General features: G+C 42.4%; 1 protein-coding gene across 7 annotated transcripts in view; it reads right to left on the bottom strand.

Annotated features, from left to right (window-relative positions):
- RBPMS (RNA binding protein, mRNA processing factor) overlaps window positions 1-13908 on the bottom strand; it is a 572887-nt gene that overhangs the window by 325284 nt on the left and 233695 nt on the right. For all 7 annotated transcript variants that reach the window (XR_004536566.1, XR_004536565.1, XR_004536564.1 and 4 more), the window contains one exon: window positions 5424-5501. Coding sequence is in view for 4 of the 7 variants with exons in the window: in XM_033915619.1 (XP_033771510.1) it covers window positions 5424-5501 (78 nt within the window). In the remaining 3 variants the exon portion in view is untranslated. The remainder of the gene's footprint in view (window positions 1-5423; window positions 5502-13908) is intronic.

The following is a 13908-nucleotide window of genomic DNA, read 5'->3' as shown; positions in this document are numbered from 1 at the left end:
CGCTGGAACAATGCAGAATCCAAGCCAGGTAAAAAATCGCCATTGCCCACAATAGGGAGGTAAGGTGTTCTGGAGAAAGAGATCTTCAATATCCTACACAGCTTCCTTCAAGCCATGCACATTGCAGGCAAGAATGGGTTAGACTGCAACAGTGGTAAATCAGGTACGTGGAGAGCATGAAGGAGATAACTAAAATGGTAGGGCTGAAATTGAAAACACTCAATAGCAGGCAAGGAAAAACAAGTAGTGTTACAGAACCAATCATGAATATGACGTAATTGACAAGCAAGATTAAACCTAGAGACACACAAAAGACCCAGCCCCCCTTGAGTGGTTGGAAGCATTAGCTTAGATAATGATATTCTAGCCCGTTTACCCTGCCACAAATATGCTGAAAGATGAGATCTGTGTTGTGATAAGTGTCGTGTTGTCAACATAATGGGGAGCATTTGCAATATGTAAAGCCATTGCGGAAGTATCATCATGTTATAAAGAGCAATGCGTCCAGAGAGAGAGAGAGGGTACGTTCGCCAATTATGTAACGTGGTAGCAGTACGACGGAGTAAGGGCAAAACATTAGCGTTATAAAGCCCGTTCAGATCTTGTGGAATAACCATCCCTAAATAAACCAAGGAAGAAGGAGCCCTTTGCAGGGGAAATCCCCCACTCCAAGTTCGTTGCACCTCAGAAAAGGTAGGGAGAGCCAGAGACTTTTGCTTATTGAGGACCAAGCCCGAATAAAGATTGAATTCGTCCAAGAGTTCCAATGCCCGAAACAACGAGCGTTGAGGATTGCCCAAAGTAAGCAAAAGATCATCTGCAAATGCCAACACCCGCAACTGTGAAGAACCCTCAGGCAATCCCGTGATCTCATCATCTCTCTGTAGCGTGCGTAGTAGAGGGTCCAAATATAAAAGAAAAAGAAGAGGGGACAGCGGGCATCCCTGTCGCGTCCCCCGGCCGATGGAAAAGGAGGGAGAGCGCACGCCATTGACTAACACTGAAGCGGTAGGTCTCGAATATAGCGCCTGCAGAGACGCAAAATAACTGTCTGGTACCCCCATGTACTGCAAAACCTGAAACAAGTAATGCCAATGAACCTTATCAAAAGCTTTCGCTGCATCAAGCCCGACCAGCAGGCCAGGCAGCCGCTCCTGTTGGGCACGAGAAAATGCAAGAAGAACCCGTCGGACATTTAATACCGAGTGGCGAGACCGAACAAAACCCACCTGTTCAGGAACAATAATAGAAGGCAACAAGGGGGCCAACCTATCGGCCAAAATACGAGCAAAAATTTTAATATCAACATTCAGCAACGATATCAGTCGGTAGGATTCTAAATCAGTGGGCGGTTTAGATGGTTTTGGGATCAAGGTAATCAGGGCTCCGGAGACAGGTATATATGTTTTTATTCTGAACTTTGTGGGGTGCAACAGAGTCAGTGAACATGGGGGGAGTGTGATTGGGTCTTTACTTTGTCTCTGCAGTGGTTATCTGGTCATTTTAGGGCACTTATACCTGTCTTTACATCATCTAACTCACAATGTATAAATTTCATCTAGCAGGCTCATCAAATATTCAATTATCCCTGCAGGATGACTAAGTCTAGGCCGGCCCACATCCCGCCCTAACCACTCCTCCAAAAACGCCCCTCTCAGCTTTGGGCACAAAACGGGATTCAAAGGCCTAAAATGTCCCTGGATACATCCAAAAAGCCGTTTCAATTATCGACATTTGGATGACCTGTCTTTTAGACCATCCAAGTGTCAACTTTGGGCAGGTTTTTAGACATATTTGTTTCGATTATGAGCCCCATATTCTATAAAAGGCACCTTACTGGCGCCTAAGTGCAAAACAACGTTTAAAAGAGCTTTTAAAAGAAATGTCAAGGCACCAGAATCACACTTATGGAGGCACTCATGACGCCTAACACCGCTGTAGGGGTGGCTAATGTTGGAAATGGCATTAGGCATCATAAAGCACCTTCATAGGTGCGATTCACGTCAAAGGTAGACGCTGGAAATGCAGGCTTTGAAAACCCTGGCCTAAATTTCTGGCATCTACCTTTCCCAAACGCATGATTCTCTAAGCAGCGCTGTTGCATGATTGACATGTGATCGACAGCGCCGATAATGGCGCCGTTTAGAGAATCAGGGACATAGTCCCCTTTCACCATAAGTTAACAGAGCAGTTTACAGTAGCCATAAAAATTCATTTTATTTATTTGCATTACAAATGATACACCGTGTTTTCTGTGTCTTTCTGAAGGAAAAGTAGTTATCGATACCTCTCAGTTCTCCTGGCAGGCTATTCCACACCCAATAGTCTACATTACTGTATATGGAAAGGCATAATAAGCATGCTTCACATATCCTTACAATCAGTAAGGCTCTGTGGTGAGATAGGGAAGGAAATGGAATGGGGACTTGTATACTGCCTTTTTGTGTCTTTTGCATTCGAAGCTGACATTCAAAGTGGTGGGCACTGGAGAATAAGGCGACTTGCCCAGGGTCACAGGGAGCAGCTGATTTTTCATAAATATATGTGCATACATATAGAATTACAGGTCAGTATGTTTTGCATGTACATAATGAGGATTTTACGGATTCATGGACAGTACCAGACATACTGTACATTTAGATTAACTTGCATAGTCCAACTGCCTAAACAGAATTAAACACACTTTGAAATGTATATAGGAAACAGACCAATGGCAGTAGTGATTTTTAGCCAATGTCCCAGCTTTTTTTTTTTTTAAATCTACCTTTCTCCTAACCTTCACCTTTCCTATCCTCCCAAGAAAATTACATTTCTCCTTTAAATCTACTTCCCCACTGATATTTAAATGTCCTAAAGAAATGCCTTTAGTTGCGGAGAGAAGATACTCAGCCTTTCCTGCTGGAAACATGAAGTGGATGAACGAGCTTCTGACCCATTCGGATCTAAAGAGTGCCAATGACTGAAACGAGAGCCAAGTGAAATTGTCACTCTTGAGACCCGAATGGGTCAGAAGCTCTAACTCAGAGGCTTTTTTCCCTTTTGAGAACAGTACCTAAGATCAACAATTTAAATAAGTTTCTAGAGTAAAGACTGCTTAGTGATAACACAAATAATTAGAGTGGGTTTATTAACTATATAATCCCAGGTGCTAATGTTGCCATTAGCAAACGGCCATTTATTTATTTTTTTTTTTAATAACTACTGTAGTCCTCACCGCCACCTTACCATGACTCCCATGTTATCCATGCCCTAATTAGTCAGGCCCCAATTCTATGAAAGATGCCTGATATTAGGCACCTAGACCAGTGTGTCTAGGCCAGTGTCTCTCAAACTTTCTCGAGCCGGGGCACAGTAAAGGTAGTGGCCATGACTTGTGGCACCCAGAAGTGTGTGGACGTCGCCGTGATGACATCATACATATGTGTGACATCATCACATTGACATCCGCACATGTGCAGAGGCCCTCCAGATGGGCTCTGAGACGCCAGTAGGGGGGTGCCAGCAGGGAAGAGAGCCGGAGAGGCACTGGCGCCAGCTGATTGCTTACAGCAGCATTTCTCAACTACTTCAAGCTAAGCACCCCCTAAGTCTAACAAATACCAACTGAGTACCCCAACCACAGACCTCCCTAGACCCACCCAAGCTCTGCCCCAGATCCCATCCCGTTTACTAATTGTAATGCAATTTTTTCCATTCATTTTTCATATACACAGCAGATATAAATTCTCAAAACTGACACATTTCAATCACTATAATGAAAATAATACAATCATTTTACCTACCGGCGGATCCTCTGCAGGCTGCTATAATTAGCTTTAAAGGTGAGACCGGGAGGCCATGGGGGAAAGCCGGAGGAGACTAGAGAGTAGGGGGATACATGCAGGCCTTCGGCGAATCAGGCAGCGTTGGTGCTGTACTACGTAGGAAAGTCAGCTGGCAGGCGCCTCCCTTCCTCCTCAGTGTGCCGCAGCACACTTGGAATCTCAGGAGGCACATTAGTATGCCTCGGCACACAGTTTGAGATAGAGTGGTCTAGTCAATCTAGACACCTACTATTTAATAAGCTTAATCGGCACCGACTATTGGCCTTCAACACTTTATAATTAAATTAAAATGAATTGGGTGGCGCCTATTGCTTCCAGATACGCGCATAGCCCAAGGTGCCTACCAGAAAGTGGGTGTGGTTAAGGGCAGATTGTGGGCGGATCGTGGGTATGTTTTGCGTGAACTTAGGCACAGGTATTTAGACCAAGAAAACCCTGGCACTTAGGCATGATCTATAAATGGCACCTAACTGAAGATTAACAGGTGCTATGGGCCACGTCCCTCAGCACCCATGTCTTAGCTGCCGTGTATAAAATCAGGGCCTTAGCACGCAGTAGACGTGCTAACAAATTAGCACAGGAAAGCCCACTCACTGCCTCTGACAAGAATATGCAAAAGAATATTTACTTTATTAACTTATTTATTAGGAGTTATTTACCGCCTCTTTGAAGGAATTTATTCAATGGGGCTACAGCAAGAATAAGACAAACACAATTATAACAGTAAAAATATTCAATCAACAATGTGCTACATTACAACGTTAACACAATATGCAATAAAACATTTAATAGAGAGTATAGGGTGTAAGCAGAGATTGAATATATAGATAGATAAGACAGTTAGAAAATATGTAGTGCGTGGTTAGTGCTTGCAAATGCACAAAATAATGTATGATGTTTTAGTGCGTCCTGAGTTAGTCCATTTTTTTTGCTGTGTTGCTTTTTAATTTCTATGCTTACTGATTATGAAATAGAAATGAAAGGTGCGTGAACAGAGAGCAGCCATGGTTAAAACCTTGACAGATTGACATTGGTGACCCGTCAAATGCGACCATGACAATTGCACCCCGACAACTCAGACAAATGCGCTCCCCGATCACAATCCACAGCAGATACTATTTTATCTTTTGGAGGGTTACAAAGTAACCCTCTTTATTGAGGGGGGACCCCCCCCACTACACTTAAAAGATTCACTTGGTATTCAGTGTTAGGGTAAGGTTTAGATTATGATTATGGGAACCCTTTACATATGTGGATATCTGGAAGACCCTGATTTGCTCAGTCTCCTCAGGCACCTCAAGCCCCTCCCAAGGGTTGGAGCCTGAGGAGTCTGAGCAAATCAGGACCTTCCAGATATCCACTTATGGCAGATTCAGATTGGTGTGCGTAATTGACAGGACGCAGTTGTCTGCGTGGATTTGTCGGTACGCCATTGACATTACTGCTCATATATGCACAGTTAAGTGGATTTGACTCCTTTCAGTTCATTTTCAAATTCTAGTTTCAGACTTATAAAACTCACTGAAATTTCTACCCCATTTTCAAAAATGGCATTGTGGGTCTGTAATTATCTTATAAACTCAAAATTAAGCACAGTACCTTGAATGGCCTGAACAACAGGTACAGCTCCCGAGGCTTGATATCCAGAGGCAACCCACTGACAAACAATGTCCTCACCTAGAAAAGCAACAGAGACAGTGAGACCATAAACAGCCATTTACAAACATATTAGTATGTAGCACAAATGGATATACAGGTCCTGCACCGTAACATAAATTTTCCTAATTTGAAGTTTTTCATTAGTTAAAATAGCCCCTATTCTATGCACTAATGATATGCATTTTCATTTTGACAATGTTTCCTGTTAGAATGAACTTACTATTTCATTTAACGCGCGCAACATTAAGTAATGTCATATCAACATGTTATTTCCTGAAGCATCAGCTAAAATGAAACGAGAGTCAACAAAAGTTCTACCCTCCCCCCACCATGTGCCCCTTTCTATATTCCAGAAATATAAAGCTTAGATTTCCAGGTACAATAATATCCTACTATATAAACTGTTGAAGTGTCCTGAGAGCCCCTTCCCTAGAGCAGCATTTACACACATCCCACCAGTGATCTAAGGATGTACAGTTTCTATTAAAATGCATACAAATCTCTACATTTTCAAGCTACCAGGGCTGTGGAGTCGGAGACAAGAGTTCTGGAATCAGAACTGGAGTAGGAAGCAATTTGGGGAAGCATTGGAGTCGGACACTGACTCCAGATAAAAAAAACCAACAAAAAAACATTACAATGTATGGTAAATTTAACATTTTAGATGTATATGTGTCATAATCTAAGAAAAGGGACCAAGTCTTAGAAATTGAGTTATTCAGCTAAGTAATCAAGATGCTGATTTGAATGCAACAAACCACATGTTTCTATCATTGCATTTGCCAGATATACCGTTTCAATTAAAAAATATTTAGTTATAAATAGAACCCAACTGACATTGTTGCCACGTTTCTCAAGTAAGCGTGCACTAATACTTGTCTTATCTTGCAACACGCATATTACTACTACTAATCATTTCTATAGCACTTCTAGACATAGCAATGTACAACAAAACACAGAAGACAGTCCCTGCTCAAAAGAGCTTACAATTTAGTCATGACAAACTAGACAAGAAGGTGCATCAATACACTGTGCTCAGGTAGGGAAATTACAGAGGGAATGACAAGACAGATATCGGTGCTTAGAAGTTGGGCTGGAGTTTGGAATTTAAAGCTTCTTTAAAGAATTGGGCATTGAGTCTGGATTTGAATGCTGCCAGAGACAGAGCATGACATATTGAGTCAGGCAGTTTGTTCCAGGCATATGGTGCAGCAAGGTAGAAGGGAAGGAGTCTGGAGTTGGCTGTAGAGGACAAAGATATAGATAAGAGAGACTTAATTCTGAGAAGCTGTGGAGCAAATACGCTTGTAGGTCAGTGAGAGGAGTTTGAACTGTATGCAGAAATGTATAGTGAGTCAATGAAGTGACTTCAGGAGAGGGGTAATGTAGGTAGAGCAACATCAATGGAATATGAGACGTGCAGTAGAGTTCTGAACAGAATGAAAGGGAGAGAGATGGTTTAGTAGAAGGCCAGTGAGAAGCAGGTTGCGGTAGTCTAAGTGAGAGGTAAGGAAGGTATGGATGAGGGCCTTGCGGTATGCTCAGAAAGGAAGGGCCTTTTTAGCTATGAAGTTACAGAAAAATACTTTTAAAATCAATAGGTGGAAATATTTTCTTCACTCAGAGAATAGTTAAGTTCTGGAACACATTGCCAGAGGTTGTGGTAAGCGTTGTGGTAAGCGTAGCTGGTTTTAAGAAAGGTTTGAACAAATTCCTGGAGGAGAAAGACATTGGGGAAGCGACTGCTTGCCCTGGATCGATAGCATGGAATATTGCTCCTCTTTGGGTTTTGGCCAGATACTAGTGATCTGGATTGGCTACCGTGAGAATGGGCTACTAGGCTTGATGGACCATTGGTCTGACCCAGTAAGGCTATTCTTATATTGATAAAGAAATGACAGGTTTTGGCAGTCTGTTGGATATGTGAAGAGGAGAGAAATGAGTCAAAGATTATCCCAAGGTTGAGAGCCGACAAGACATGAAGGATTAGGGTGTTGTTTATAAAAATAGAGAATGGGGGAAGAGGAGAGACAAATGTAGTTGGAAAGATAAGGAGCTCAGTCTTGGACATGGATTTAAAATTGTATTTACCAGTACTTTAGATTCAGAACAAAATATCTTTTACTAAAAATTAGCGTAAGTTATTTGCCACTGGAGCCATTTTACTCCTATGGATCCTGCTACAAATAATATGCACAAATTTTTAGTAAAATACCCCCCTTAAAGCCTAATATTCAGAGCTTGATCTGGAGTAAAGTCGAAAGTTTGGAGTACCAACTTCACAGCCATGGTTCCTACTATAGATGTCAATTATGGTGGCTATTTTAAGCATCTTCTATAGCAGTGTCTCTCAAGCTGTGTGCCAAGGCATATTGGTGTGCCCCAAAGAGATTCCAGAATTTAACTTTATTTTTTAAAATTCCCTTCATAAGTGTACACTAGACTAGATGACATGTATGTCAAATGAAAAAGTCTGATGAGTGTCTGTGTGTGTAAAGGGGAAGCGACCAGCGAGAGAGGAGGTGGGGCCGTTGGACGATGGGGATAGGAAGGGAGTGATTAAGGAGGATAAAGAGGTAGCTGAGAGGTTGAACACGTTCTTCTCGTCGGTTTTCACAAGCGAAGACACATCTAATATACCGGACTCAGAGGAGCTCATGAGTGGGGAACAGGCCGAAAAATTGGAGCACATAGAGGTAAGTAAGGAGGATGTCCTCAAACAGATAGACAGGTTAAAATGCGGTAAATCACCAGGCCCGGACGGAATCCACCCAAGGGTTCTGAAGGAACTAAGACAAGAAATAGCGGGCACAATCCAGCATGTTTGCAACCTATCCTTGAAAACTGGTGAGGTACCAGAGGACTGGAAATTGGCGAATGTCACACCTATCTTCAAGAAGGGATCGAGGGGTGACCCCGGGAACTACAGGCCGGTGAGCCTGACTTCAATTATAGGGAAGATGGTGGAAGCTATGATCAAGGACGGCATTTGCGAGCACATTGAGAGGAATGGCCTACTGAGAACAAGCCAGCACGGTTCTGTAAGGGAAGGTCGTGCCTAACGAACCTTCTGTACTTCTTTGAGGGAATAAGCAGTCGGGTGGACAATGGGGAACCCATAGACATCATTTACCTCGATTTTCAAAAGGCTTTCGACAAGGTGCCACATGAAAGGCTGCTTAGGAAGCTGTGGAACCACGGGGTGGGAGGGGATGTGCACAGATGGATCAAGCACTGGTTGTCGGGTAGACTGCAGAGGGTCAGAGTGAAGGGCCAATATTCTGACTGGCGGGGAGTCACAAGCGGTGTGCCACAGGGATCGGTGCTGGGGCCGTTACTCTTCAACATATTTATCAATGACCTGGAAAAGGAGGCAAAGTGCGAGGTTATAAAATTTGCAGACGATACCAAACTGTGCGGCAGAGTTAGGTCCAGGGAGGAGTGTGAGGACCTGCAAAGGGACCTGGACAAGCTGGAAGACTGGGCAAACAAATGGCAAATGCGCTTTAACGTGGAAAAATGCAAGGTCATACATATAGGGAAAAAGAACCCGTTGTTCAACTACAAATTGGGGGGGGGCATTGTTGGGAGACAGCAGACTTGAGAGAGACTTGGGTGTGCTGGTGGATGCATCACTGAAGCCATCTGCACAGTGCGCAGCAGCCTCGAAAAAAGCCAACAGGATGCTGGGCATCATAAAGAGGGGCAACAACCAGGACACTGGAAGTCATCATGCCATTGTATCGAGCGATGGTGCGTCCACATCTGGAATACTGCGTTCAGTATTGGTCGCCGCACCTCAAGAAGGACATGGCGGTACTTGAGAGAGTCCAAAGGAGAGCAACGAAACTGGTAAAAGGGCTGGAACACTGCCCATACGCCGAGAGGTTGGATAGGCTGGGGCTCTTCTCTCTGGAAAAAAGGAGGCTCAGGGGAGATATGATAGAGACCTTCAAGATCATGAGGGGCATAGAGAGGGTGGATAGGGACAGATTCTTCAGACTGAAGGGGACAACAAGTACGAGGGGGCATTCGGAGAAACTGAAGGGAGATAGGTTCAAAACAAATGCAAGGAAGTTTGTTTTCACCCAAAGGGTCGTGGACACTTGGAATGCGCTACCGGAGGAAGTGATCAGGCAGAGTACGGTACAGGGATTCAAACAGGGATTGGACGGATTCCTGAGGGATAAAGGGATCGTGGGATACTGAGGGAGGAGCTGGGATGTAACACAAGTATAGAAAGCTAACCAGGTAATAAGTATAGAAACCCAACCAGGTCGTGCATGTGCAAGACCGGAGGGTTAGGACTTCGATGGGAAGATAGGACTTCAATGACAAACCAAGGTGGCAAGGGAGCCCCTTCTGGTGATTCAGACAGGTCGTGACCTGTTTGGGCCGCCGCGGGAGCGGACTGCCGGGCAGGATGGACCTATGGTCTGACCCGGCGGAGGCACTGCTTATGTTCTTAATTTCCTGGACATACATCATTCTTTGACGTGATTGGTCCTTGAAAACTAACAGCAAGTAATTTTAGGTTTGGTTTTTTTAAGCAGTAGTTATCCTAACTTGAGCAACAAAGCAATCAAGGCTTTATTACCATTTGGATTTTCTTATCTTTGCGAACTTGGATTTTCAGCTCTGACAGAAACTAAGGGCTCCTTTTATGAAGCCACGCTAGCGGTTTAACACGCATAATGGCGTGTATTAAACCGCCGGCTGCGCTAGCCGCTAGCCGCCTCCTTTTGAGCAGGCGGTAGTTTTTAGGCCAGTGCGGGGGTTAGCGCGTGATGAAAAGTCACGCGCGTTAACCCCGCTAGCGCGGCTTGATAAAAGGAGACCTAAATTGAAAAAAAGAGAACAACTATAGATGGTGAATGGAGGATGATGAACTGCGTGTTTGCTTGTCAAGTATCGAGCTGCTTTTTGAGTTAATTTGCACTCAAAAACAAGCACATCCGTTGCATTGATTAGCAATTCTATTCTATCTACTTTAGTTTCACCCTTATTAAAGAACTTAAAATAAATAGCTCTCAAATTTAATTTTTTGTTGCAATTTTATAATTTCAATTTTAATGTGCCACGAAAAACATTTGCTCTATTTAGTGTGCCGGAGCTAAAAAAGTTTGAGAGACACTGTTCTATAGAGGAGTAGATGCCTTCTTTTCTTTATTGAATATTAGTGCAAATGGTTGAAAATACACATATATTAAGGCACACACATATATCCCAGCCCTATAGCCTAGATGACAGCATAAACCCACATAAATGACAGCATTCTATAATTAACATGTCTACTCAGTGGCGAAGCGAAAGTGAGAGGCGCCCATCCACCGCTCCTTCCCTGATCCCACCTGCCGTGTGCGCCCCCTTCTCTATCCTTCCCCCATGCCTCTAGTTGAAATTGTTGCTCACGGCAGCCAACAACGTGCACCTCATAATCCCATCGGCTCTCCCTCCAACGTCACTTCCTATATACGCGGCACCCAAAAGTGACATCAACAGGAGAGGCGATGGGGTTGTGAGGAATACGATGTCGACCACCATGAACAACAACTTCAACTAGAAGTATGGGGGAAGAGAAGGGGGGCAAACGCATGAAGGGAGGAAAGGGAAGAGGCGGAGAGGATGAGGGTTCTGGTGCCCACACCAATATGGAGCCTAGGGAAGATCGCCCACTGTGAGTACTCGTGCCCTCCAGCCATACTCTGTCAATGCACATACCCATCTGCAAAGTACGCACCATCAAATCATGGTGCACACTTTTCTACTAGCCAGTGGCTTATAACAGGCCACTTACATGTGCTGTGATTAGAAAACATAGCACAAAAAGAGAGGAAAGCTCTTCTTCTCTCAACATGCTTTTATGAAATCACACCACAAAAAAAAGAATTTCTCAACAGTTAATATTTTAAACACAATGGTGGCATATGAATGAAATAGAATAAAGTCTCTCTTTCTGTCACACAAAAAAAACAATGTACTAAATATAATAAAATAGATGAAGGAGGAAAAAAGACCTCAGATACCCCTTCAAATAGAAAATATTTGAAAATCATTCATGTGGGACTGGTGTCGAACATTGGTCAAAAAAACCTCCTGAATTTGTAAAAATAGAAATATAAACATACAATGATGAATTAACATTGGAGCAGCAAAGCTTTTGACAGTGTTTCACACAGGCTTTTAATAAATAAACTAAGTACCCTCGGGATGGGCCTCAAAGTGACGGGCTGGGTCAGGAACTTGTTGAGTGGAAGGCGGCAGAGAGTAGTGGTCAATGGAGGTCGCTCTGAGGAAAGGGATGTTAAAAGTGGTACCTCAAGGTTCTGTTCTTGGGCCTGTTATGTTTAACATTTTTGTAAGTGATATTGCTGAAGGGTTTTCTGGTAAGATTTGCCTCTTTGCAGATGATACCAAAATCTGCAATAGAGTAGAAACCCCTGATGGTGTGAATAATACGAGGAATAATGGTCTGAAATTTGGCGCTAAGATTTAATGCTAAGAAATGCAAGGTCATGGATTGGGGCTGCAAAAACCCGAGGGAATGGTACAGTTAAGGAGGTGAAGAACTTTTGTGCACGAAAGAAGAGCAGGACTTGGGTGTGATAGTATCTGATGATGTTAAGGTGGCCAAACAGATTGAAAAGGCAACGGTGAAAGCTAGAAGGAAGCTAGGGTATATGGGAAGAGATATGGCCTGTAGGAAAAAGGACGTATTGATCGGCAGACATTATGGAGATTAAAGTCAGATTTATTCAAAGTTCTCCCAGGAACCGTGCCCAACGTGTTTCGCCAAATGCTGCATCAGGAGCATGTAGCTGTGATAACAAAATCAGATATATGTACAAATTTAATCAGAATAGTAAGAAAAGTTAAAATTACCTACATAACAATTAACAAACATGGAATTAAACACATCTAAACATACCCAAACTTATAAACAGATGGTTTACCTAGCTGGGATAATGAACAGCTTCCACCAGCAATTGCAACCAGCTGGTGTAAGAACAGTTAACTCCAACACTACAAAACCAAAAAATAAATAAAAGTAAAGGGATGCACCATTTAAAACTAGCAAATAAAACTAAGTTTAAAAAAAAAAGTGTTCTAAGTAAAAACAAAAAACTTCTGCAGGAGTAGACACAGATAAAAACTGCATTGAAGCTGCATAAGTAAAAATAGATTGTAGATGTCTTCCAAATCCACAATAAGAAACTCTAAAATAAGGTTTACTACAGTATCCTGGAAAACAGGCAAGCTTGTGCACATAACAAAGCTTATATGGAGGAGTCATGAATAATAAAGATATTTTTTAAAATAATAAAACTCAATAAAGTGGAGTATTCCTAAAAAAATAATTAGACTCCAAATGGAAGAAAAAATGTACAAAAAGTAAAAACTACCACTAATAAACACAATGGTAAAATCCACATGTTAAAAAAAAAAAAAAAAAGAATCACACATCTGAAGACCATTCAAATTCTTAAGATAAAAATAATTTTAAAAAGTCTTGAGATGTTCAGGAATCAATAACTACCTAAAATCATTGAACAATATATCTTAAAATGTTGGGGGAAAAAAGCTTAAAAACGTGGTGGCATACATAGAACTTGATGACATGTGTTCCAGTGATGTGTGTTCCAATGACATCACTGGTGTGTTCCAATCTAAAAATCTAAAAACATCCTTCAAATCACTGCGGGAATGATACAGGTTAGGGGGTGAAAAAGTTTGGTATTAATGCCCCTATATAAGACTCTGGTGAGACCTCATTTAGAATATTGTGAACAATTCTGGAGACCGCACCTTCAAAATTGTGTGTTGCACAGTGGTTAGATCTACAGCCTAAGCACCCTGAGGTTGTAGGTTCAAATCCCATGCTGGTCCTTGTGACCCTGGGCAAGTCACTTAATCCAATATACTTTCTCCACTGAACAAATAAATATGCATGGAATCTTCCAGTATAAGAAGTCTGTTTGTACCCCCTGTTGGCTATTAACTCAATATTTCAAAATTGTCATTTCCTATGAAAAATCCCCTTTTCCATACAGATTAATTGATGAGGGCTTTCAATTTTAAGGAGCTCTTGTGGTCTGCTGATACGGAACAACAGAGGATGCAGAGAGTGAAAGGAAGTCACAATAGATGTGGAACCTGTTTAACTTGCAATTACATACTGCAACTTGAAAAAATTTTTATTCATTTGTTGACCGTGGAGAAATTCTTTTTAGAATTTCAGACAACATGTGTATGTTGCCCAGTCCCTGCCCTAAGTTGTGGGTAGGGCAGACGACACATCGATTCCGGACCCATTTTGGAGAATATAGAAGCAGCATTAACTGCAACCGTGCAGAGGAACCTCTTGTTCATCATTGTAATGAACTAAATCATACCCTTTCCTCTTTGAAGTGTTGTGTCGTGGATC

This window comes from Geotrypetes seraphini, chromosome 1 (assembly GCF_902459505.1).
Source record: "Geotrypetes seraphini chromosome 1, aGeoSer1.1, whole genome shotgun sequence".
NCBI lineage: Eukaryota > Metazoa > Chordata > Amphibia > Gymnophiona > Dermophiidae > Geotrypetes > Geotrypetes seraphini.
This window is presented reverse-complemented; position numbering and strand designations above follow the sequence as displayed.